The sequence below is a fragment of the Lolium rigidum genome, chromosome 3 (genome assembly GCF_022539505.1).
Source record: "Lolium rigidum isolate FL_2022 chromosome 3, APGP_CSIRO_Lrig_0.1, whole genome shotgun sequence".
NCBI lineage: Eukaryota > Viridiplantae > Streptophyta > Magnoliopsida > Poales > Poaceae > Lolium > Lolium rigidum.
In genome coordinates, this window is record NC_061510.1 from 30,886,556 (window position 1) to 30,896,675 (window position 10,120).

Genomic DNA, 10,120 nt, shown 5'->3' on the forward strand with positions numbered 1-10,120 from the left:
ATATGTATGACTTTGAGGCTGCTCAGGATCTCGGCTTATTAAACGCATGATTTTGATTCTCCCTGTGTCCTCTAAGACCAACTTCCTATAGGTGTGATAGAGGCTCCTGAGACAGTCGCCAAAAATAAACTTGACAAGAAGCTTGTAATATAGCTCTTGTACTCTGGTTTTATGTAAAGAGTATTTGTTGTGCACTTAATTAGGGCATGTCTGAATGTGGTGTTGTATATATGTGCTTCTGGTGTGGTTTTCTGATGTAAGATTAATACTACTAGTACTATGGGTTCGATTTTCTGATGTGCGTATCTCATCAAGTGTTAATGTTGGGCGTGTAGTTTTCTTCCTGTCATGTTAATGTGATACTATGTGCAAAGAGCATGTTCCAGCGAATCCGCAGTTACTGAAGTTGTGTTTTTTCATAGTCATAGGGGAGCGATGTTAATTGTTTGGCATGATGATCCTCCTGATTATTTTATAAGTGTGCTGGCGAATGATTATCTGTGATTCATAATTTTTTAAACAGAAGGCATTACGCCCAGCTTTAAATTAATAAAGCCACACACGGCTAGAATTACATGGTGTTGAGGAGAACAACAACAAAAAACCAGAACCATTACAGGGCACCATAGAAAGAAACAAGAAACACAGCCTGCAAACGCCTAGCTCTTCAGATGTCGAAACAAACGCTGACCAAGGTAGAGGAAGCGAAGCGGAGGAGGAGGACGCCACACCAACGGAAGAGAATGCCTTCATCTGCTCCAAACACGGACACATTGCATCACGGGAAAACCCGTCCATCGCTGAAGAGGGCCCCTGCCCTCGCCCGTGTTCGAGGGCGCCGTACCGTCGAAGATGGAACGCTCACCCTAGAGCTCGAGTTGTAGCCGATAGCCAGGCAACCGAGAAAGAAGAGATTCCGAGCCTTCTCTCCATGGGGGAGACCGCCATTCCGAAAGCCACTCGGCCGAATCCAAAGAACCACACCGCAACCACCGCGTTGACATGGACCGGTGGCTCCAAAGGCAGCGCCTTCAAGAAGGAAGCGGCGCCAAGGCGTCGCCGCTGCCCCGTCCGGCGAACCGGACCGAGGATTTTCACCCGGAGCCAATGGTGGAGGAGCACCATCCTCAATGACGCCTCCAAGGAGGGCCTCGGCGCTCAAGAGCGTCGACGTCACTAGCACCGACATCGTCGGGCAGGGCTTTCGCCCGAATAGCGACCACCGTCCCACGGAATACGCCAAGATCTGGGAAGGAGCAAGAGAAGCTCCTGCACCACGAGAGCCTCCCACGCGGACCATCCCGCCGCCCACACGCCCGAGACCCGCCGACCAACACCCGCACAAAGGCACCCGCCGCCGGCGCCGCCGTGCCCACCATAAGGAGCCGCCGCTCGGAATTCCAAAGAGCCAACCTAGCCCGTCTCCCTCCGGAGAACGAACCGCACGAGCGCAGTCGGCCGACCCCACCGCCGCACGAACGCACCACCGGCACCCGCCGCCCCCAACACCACCCTCCAAACTTTAGCGAGTTGAGCTCCGCACGGATCCGCGTGAACAAGAGAGTCCACGCCCAACAAACTAGCTCGGAGGTCAAGAATCATGGCCGCAGATCGACCCCCGGTCGGATCCGGCCGCGGACCGACCCATGTCGGAACCGGCGGCTTGCCACCTACCAGTGCCCAAGCCAACGAGAGGAAGGCCCAACTCGCGGGCCCCGGCGTCGGAGATGGCACCACCATGACGAATCCCGACCTCCGGCACCACCATGAAGCACGGATTGAAGGTCGATTCGTCGCAGCTTGGGAGGAGAGGTGAGGAGAGGGGAAGCAGGCTGGAGGCTGAAGGAGGCGAAGGAGGCCCGCCGCCACCGCAGGCCGGCCGGCGGCCGCCGGCGGCGGCAGCGAGGAAGGGGCGCAGGGAGGAGGCGGCGCTGGTGAGGGAACCCTAATCGCCTCCCGTGTCGCCCGAGCGAGGACGACGCGGGGGCGTCTCTGTGATTCATAATAAATAATGTAGGAAGTGACGGTTTTCCTTAAAAAAAGTTCTTATCGGATCTGTTAGTTTTCGAGTAATGTGATCACACAATATATGAGCAAGATGAGTTATTTCACGAGATTCATGGAAGAGGATGATAACCAGATCAGATCTCGTCGTGTCTGGATACAACCACACCAATTCGCGGAAGCGACCAAAACCGGCCTTCAAACTAACTCCAATCGACGAGAAATGGACAGCGGCGGCGGCGGCGACGGCGACCCACAAGCGGGCCCATCGGCAACCCCTCAGCGTGGCAGAACAACATCGTGCGGCGATGGGTCTCCGATCGACGAGAAAAGAAGAAGGACGGAGAGCGGCGCCGTCGCATCGTCGACGGCTCCTCCACGGAGCAGGGTGGTCTACGGCCCCGACGGGTATCCCGCGGACGGCGTAACTCGTGCCGTCCTCCTCCACGACTGCAAGCATAGCGATGGATCCATCTACACGGTCGATTACTGGAGTAAAGTGTATCGTCTCGGTGATACCAGAGAGAGTAAGCGCACTACAGCCTTCCCGTCTTAATTGTTCGACAACTTGTTAGCTTGCCCTATGTAGCTTAGCTCATATCGAGGATTCATTTCATAGCAAAATCCTAAAATTGTGTTCTAATTTAGTGGATTGTAAGTACTCCGTATCAAAGCTCAATTTGGTTTGCAGCAGGAAGAGGATGTTCCCACTTCAAAGCCTGTTTAAAACTGTCCTCCAATCCTGTTTGATACCCAAAATAATATTTGAGTTCTAATGACAGGAGCTAGCAAATTGTTCACAGAACACATAGATGGTTAACTGTCTCGTTATCTTTATACAGAACACATTGCAAGGGGTTAACATTTCTTATCATGAATGTAGCCCCAGGAATTTGTCCATACTTATTGGTGTAATCTGGGCTTACTACATGGAGTTCTTACCCAAATTGCTTGTACTTCAGTTCCATCTATGCCATCCTAACCCCGCAAAAAAAAAAAACTATGCCATCCTAAATTAGCATTTATGCTCTTCTTTTTTTGAACTTTTTATCACCTGTCCTATAAGTACTGTCAAATGTTAAAGAGGCATATCCTCACAAGAAAAGTATAATTTGGAAGGCATGAACGATATAAATGATTGATGATGCGATTTATAATATTCAGAAGATTGCTTCAAACTTTCAAAGTACTCAACACTAGATTACTTGCTGATTTTCACTACCAGAAACTTCCTATGTGTATTTGATGTCTCCCTTTGTGCTTTTCAATTTACTCTAGCTAAAAGTTATAGTTTCCTAACTTGAGTTGATGCATGTTTCCGTGTTTTAGACAACACTAGTTATTATGTAATCAAGTCAAAACAAATTTACGCAGGATAGCTTTCCCAACAGAGCCTCTCTGGCACCTAACCATGAGCCCGTACGCCGTGATTTAAACCGTGCTTCTATCTGTTTATCCTTTTTTGGGTTAACAATTTTAATCATCTACTGCATGTACAATGTTTGTATTGCTGCTCGATCAGCTTGTTTGGAGCCAATGACGATGACAGACACATGGACCTCTTGCTCTCCGGACTGGGGGAATTGTGAAAGGCATGATAGTTGCACCATGATGCAGATATTCTCGCTGAAGCTACCTTACACTTCTGCTTCTATCAGTGGCCCAGTTCAGTTGTATGGGTACATGGCTGTCCGGGATCTTTTGAACCCTTACCGAAACTACATCTTCAACCGCAGCAGGGATGATCCTTTCATTGTGGAACAGGAGGATGGGTTTATACAAATGACTGGCCCTAAGAGAGGAATCAGAAATGATGGTTATGTGCTGCTTGAGTTCGACATGAAGATCAAGACTGGAGATGAAGAAAGTGATGATTTACAGCTCATCGATGGTGTTGCCTACTTCAACAACCTAACCATAATGAATGCTACTGAGCACAGGCAGCGGATCGATGGTGATCACGGTGCGGTGGACATAACTCTCTCGCTCCTGCGCTCTGCGGTGGAGGCCACGGTACAGGTCGGGATATCAGATTTACAGCATGGCAGCGGCTTAAGCCTGCGTCTAACAGCGTCATATATCAGCTCACATTTTGTTCTGCGTGAACGAATCCAGCTGTTCGATGGTGTTGTTGATCCCGAGACGTGTGAGCAGAACAAGTACGTGGTTGCTGTGCCATGGAAGGTTATTCTCAGTCTTAAGTTACAGATCAGTCAAATTGGTGGCTCCCACCGTTCTGTTGAGAAATTCTGTCTCTGCTCCCCTCGCAAGCATGGGCATGAGAACCTTACGTTCGAGCTTGGTTTCGCCACCGTAAAGGTGAAGGTGACTTGGTCGACTTTGGACATACCGCGCAGCCTTCTCGGACCGGATTGCTACATGTATGACTTTGAGGCTGCTGAGGATCTTGGCTTATTGAACCTTATGGGGTTAGAAGAAGCAAACTGATTCTGTAGAGATGAAAGTGCGATGTCCAGTTTCCTCGGACCAACTTGCTACAAGTGATCAGTAAGGAGGCTGCTGAGATTGCCACCAAAATAAACTTGAGAAGTGTCCTAGCTAATTCTTCTTGTACTCTGAGTATATTGAAAGATTATCTGTTGTGCACTTAAGTGATCTATGTCTATGTGGTTCTGCTGTGGTTTTCTTGTACTCTCAGTTTAATAAGTAAAAATATCTGTTGCGCACTTAATTAGGGCATGTCTAAATGTGTTGCTCTATGTTGTTATGGTGTACTTTTCTGATCTAATATCTCTCCGTTTGGTTTTCTGATGTACATATCTCATCAATTTTAATGTATCCGAGGCCACTTCCTTCGACTCTACTATCCTCACGAAAAAAAAGGCACCGCTGGATATGGAAGTGCTTGGCCCGTTTTTATTAACATTACACATGATAACTATCAACAGGATTCTTTGGACAGATGGAGTAGAATGAAGTGAAAATGCCTTGGAATATCTGATCGGTGATAAAAAAAATCCTTGAACACCAAAGCATGGGTTCAAATTTACCATAACAAGTAGTACCAATTCACAAAGATGCATTAGCAGCAAGCGGTTTGATACTTTCTAGAGTGGAGCGACACAAGCAACAAATAGGTTCAGTGATATCTAACAGTAGATTGAAGCAGGTAAACTCTCTTCCCTATCAACGAACACACATTCGTCCAGCGGGAACAAATCCAAATCTCGGTCCACTGGGACATCTTGGCCCTCATATAGCAGTGACCAACTGTCATTCAACACATTTAAAGGAAAAAGGTGGGTCAGTTTATTGAACTTTCACAAAACAAGCAAAAAACAAATAGCATTTAAATATGTTCAAACCTGTTTAAACCATGTTTAACGTTAGTATCAGCAGCACTATGCCTACAAAACCAACAAACGGAAGTTTAATATCATACAACTGAATTGGATTTGAAACAAGCAAAAACAATAGTGGCATTTAAATGTGTTCAAACCTGTTTGAATCACGGTTATCTTTACTATCAGCAGCACTATGCCTACAAAATGAACAAACGACAGGTTTAACATCATATAACTGAATTGGATTAGTAAATGAGAGAGGTCGGCTCCATGATGTCTCTGCCTCAGAAGCAGAAAATGGCTTAATTAAGTTTTCATCTGTAGGCCTTGTTTGGGAACATATTACATTGGTAAGAACAAATCACAGGGCTGGAATCTTGAGAAGAAATTTTCAACAACGAGCTCTGAAGTTTCAGATATGGTTCCATAATCTCCTTTTGGAGCATCCAAAACAACAAAGCAACATCACTCTCCCTCCTATCTCCTTTAGATGCATCCTCTGTAAATTTCCTATGCTTTTCTGTAGATCATCCAAGCATCACAGCTGATCAAATTCTTGCATCCTTAAATCATGTAGGATTTCAGGAGCCATGGTCTCCAATTCCATGTTCTTACTTCTTGCGTTTTCACGTATCTATGTGCTATGTAGGAGGCCGATAGGAGAATATAACTGTAAATAAGCAAGTGAGATTACAACAACCTCAGTAAGCTGCAGATCAAAACTTGAGGATTCGGGCCACTATATGGGCTATAGTGTTGGCCCTCTAGCTAGCAAGCAAGCCAGTCTTCGGATGGCACCCTTTGAAGCCCTCTATGGGAGGAGATGCCGAACCCCTCTCAACTGGACCGAGACCGGAGAAAGCCAAGTGTTCGGGCCAGACATACTTCGAGAAGCAGAGGAACAAGTTCAGCTTATTCGTGACCGTCTGAAAGCTGCACAGTCCCGCTAGAAGAGTTACGCCGACACCAAGCGTCGAGAATTAACTTTCAGCATCGGAGATTTCTCCTATCTTCGGGTAACTCCTCTCAAAGGAATGAAACGTTTCCATGTCAAGGGCAAGCTTGCGCCCAGGTATATTGGCCCTTTCAAGGTACTAGGACGAAGAGGAGAAGTGTCCTACCAACTTGAACTGCCCCCTGAATTATCGGAGTTCCATGACGTCTTCCATATCTCTCAACTTTGGAAATGCCTCCAAGCACCAAACAAGACAGAAGTTTTCAAGGATATCGATTATCGGGCAATCGATCTCAATCATGACCTAACCTACAGAGAGAACCCCATTCATATTTTGGAGGAAGCCGTTAGGGTTACCCGCCGGAGGAAGATTAAGTTCTTCAAGGTCCAATGGAGTAATCACTCTGAAGATGAAGCCAATATTAGAGCAACGAGAACCGCCCCAATGAGGAAGATGATAAAAACCATAACTGTGTGGGCCCCTTTTATACAGAGAAGTGGATAGATGTGATAAAAAAAAACATATATCCAAAGAAGATATGACTATGTCATATGTCCAAACAAGATATGCCTATTTTTCTGTTTTGAAATAGTAAGAATGTGGAAAATCGTAAAGATTGCAGATTGTTATTGCAACAGAAATAATGCAACTAAATGTAAAACGTAGGCATCAAAAAGAGCTTAGAGAAACTCTGAATTAGCAAAATGTATTATAGTCTCCAAAGCAATGGCAACATGACAGATGGTAGGAGCAGAAGTGTCCAGGCAGTATCATTACATATTGGCCACAAGGAGAATCATTCGCAAATGTAAAGCACCTAGAGCAGCAGAAAGATGGAAACATACAAAATAAAACCTACTGGTCATACCTCAAATACCGTTTGGCATCCAAAACAGTACCATCAAATCAGACAGGGGCATCCAAAACAGTACCATCAAATCAGACAGGAATGTAGGATTGGACAGTAAGAGGACAAGCATGGTAAATCCAACCAGAGAAGCCACAGCTTGTAAAAACTGCAAGTCTAGAAATACCAACCTAGTTGTCCCAGAGTATCCAAGGAATTCAAGAATTTTGTTCATTGGTACAAATGCTGTTCTTTTGCCACGTCGGAAGTTCACTCCAACAAAGTTCCCATCAAAATCAACAAGGGGGGATCCATTTAGAGCCTAGCACAAAAAAGAAGTGACATTGAAGGAAATTGCATAGGACGATGGGATTGAGAATGTCTCAAACAGATAGTTTAGTGTGTATGTGTTATGTTAAGCTATAATACAGCTATTATTTCCAGCATGCAGAGGAAAAGAAAAACGGCTCACCGTGTTCATTTCATATGTGGAGAGCATAAGCTCACGGATTTCATAACTTGCAGGGCCAATCACTGTCCCATTTGTGAACCTTAACATGCCTGAGTCGAAACAACGCCCCACAGCTACTACCTTACTATTGGACTCAAACTGCACGCGATGGCTAGAACTGAGATGAGCTTCCAGAAAACCACGTGCACGCCTGATCTTCACAACAGCAAGATCATACTTGAAATCGATTTGGACTAACGAGCCAATGACAACTCGATCACTAGGAAGACGCACTTTAAACTGCATCGATAAAGCAAGAATAGGTGAACAGGATGATAGTATATTGATAAGTAAGGAAAAGAAGTACAGGGAAGTTGGAAGCACCAACCCTCAATTTATCAGTGAACCCATAAAGTAAAGATCCAACTAGCTTAGCTGAAGTTAGAATAGTTGTGGCATCAGCACATAAGTTTTCAATAAATATTCCCGTGCATTCAGATACAAATTACAATACAACCGCATATCCTACAGATGATAATAGTTTCGATCATTAATGGCTGGAAAAAAGGTATGGAAATAATGGGCATATGGCATTATAATTACCATCAAATGAAGCAAGAGAAACAACAGTTTCTAATAGTTTTGACACAATCTGTTTGGTGAGTTCACTCGAGGAACTTCCACAGGATTTAACCAAGTTACCGCATTCATCTTCTGGATGGATGGGTCCTAGTTGATTAAAGAGACATGGGACAGGTAAAAAATTGTGAGTGCTAGTGCAGTTTGGCCGTGTAAAGACTTGCAGGAAATACATGGACGAAGAATCTGCGACTCACTTTCAGTAAGTATTGTTTTGCTAGCATGTGCTGCACTTGCAACTACAACAAGATGACCTGCACCTGCTCCTCTAGCCATCCCATGTTGGTCACGGGCTATAAAACCCCATCCTTCACTATTTGTTGTAAGGAAAAAAGATCCATCACTATTAATTTTGATCCAATCTCCATCAGGGGCCGACCATTGCTGTGCTCTTCTATAGCTGTCCGATAGGTTACTTCTTTCTGACAATAGTGCTTGGACTCTGTGGCCCAATAACGTATCTGTGACAGAAGTTCATTCAGGTTCCATTCCTTCTCTTTTGCATTGATTTTTTTCCTGCGTATCCAGCTACGCCAAAGTGTGCAGGCCACCAAAATCTTCTGCTCGTCCTTCAACGCCAAGAGGTCCTCAACCATTTCTTTGGCTGTTTGTCGCTCACACATACTATCATGCACATCTAAGACGGCAGGCTCAAGATGAGCCCTGCTTTAACTTAATAAAGCCACACGGCACCAAACAAAGTCATACAACACATGCACACCAGTGCAGCACTCACAGAAACAATAATAAGGAAGGGTCTCCGCCCAACCCGACACTCAAGATCCGCAAAGTAACAAGCAAGAACCACCTGGTAGCCCCAACTACAGAGGCGACTCAAACTATGGGTACAAGGGACACAGAAAGATCACGATGACGGTGGTCCCTCCCGGATTGTAGCGTGAAGCGTTTTAATCCTGTCTACCGTTATCTCCAGAGCTCCACGATCGCTCCTCCTAGCCACTGGCCTTCACACCTGAATATACATGTACATTTTATATATCATACCACTGGCCTCCACACCTGAATATATCATGCACATCCGCAAGACCTAATTGCTGCCAGGCATTTCTCACAACCTTGCATTTCAGAAAAATGTGGGCACCATCATCATCCAGTCAACATGGGCAAAGCGTATCACACTCAAGTAAGGCTGGACGTACGGGCCGAGCTTTTGGCTCGGCCCAAGTTGAGCTCGGCCCGTGAAACTGGCAGACCGAGCCAAGCCCATTTTTATGGACCGCATCGGGCTTTTGGCTCGGCCGGCTCGGCTCGGGCCAGCCCGTTAGCTCGCTAATTCTTTTTTACGAATTAAGAGGAGGAGGGAATGGGCTGATTTCTGGCCCGAGAACGGTGAACGCCCAAACGTGATGAAATCCATCGAACGAGAGGGTAGGTCAGACTCTCTTTCACATCCTGTCGTTCTTCAGCGACGCACACACCACAAACGCCGCCGCCACGCGCACGTACGCCGCCGCCACGCTCAGGCATGTCGCCGCTCACGCATCAGGCCCCATGCACACCGCCTTCATGACCCTCACCGCCTACCACACAGCGTTGCGCCACTTCGCACCAGCCTGTGGATCCACGCCGAAGCCAGTATGCGGCCGCTCGCTGACTCTGCCTCCCCTTACGCCCTCGCTGCTTGACAGCAGAGCTCGCTCCCGCCTTCATGACCCTTTTTTGTGCCGCAGACCACTCCGCACCGTCACCGCCGCTTCCGACGAACACGGACCTACATGTCAGTGGCCTATGCCGTTTTGGCTCGCGAGCCAGACCGAGATGCACCGAGCTATCGGCAAGCTCGGGCCGAGCCTGTTTTTCCGACTCGACACTCCAACGAGCCAGCCCGAGCCGAGCCGCAAAAGTGCGAGCCAAAGAGTGGCTCGGACCGAGGCGTGCCAGAGCTGGCTCGTGTCCA

At 46.8% G+C, this 10,120-nt stretch overlaps 2 protein-coding genes across 2 annotated transcripts in view; both read left to right on the top strand.

Moving 5' to 3' along the window:
• The first annotated feature begins 2,291 nt into the window (after nucleotides 1-2,291).
• The window catches only part of LOC124701373, an 18,210-nt gene continuing 10,381 nt past the window's right edge, over nucleotides 2,292-10,120 (top strand). The window contains exon 1 of the mRNA XM_047233427.1: nucleotides 2,292-2,531. The gene's annotated coding sequence lies outside the window, so the exon portion shown is untranslated. The remainder of the gene's footprint in view (nucleotides 2,532-10,120) is intronic.
• LOC124701374 lies at nucleotides 3,546-4,584 on the top strand. Its single transcript, XM_047233428.1, has one exon. It carries the CDS (start codon nucleotides 3,547-3,549, stop codon nucleotides 4,450-4,452), a length of 906 nt encoding a protein of 301 aa, XP_047089384.1. The 5' UTR covers nucleotide 3,546; the 3' UTR covers nucleotides 4,453-4,584.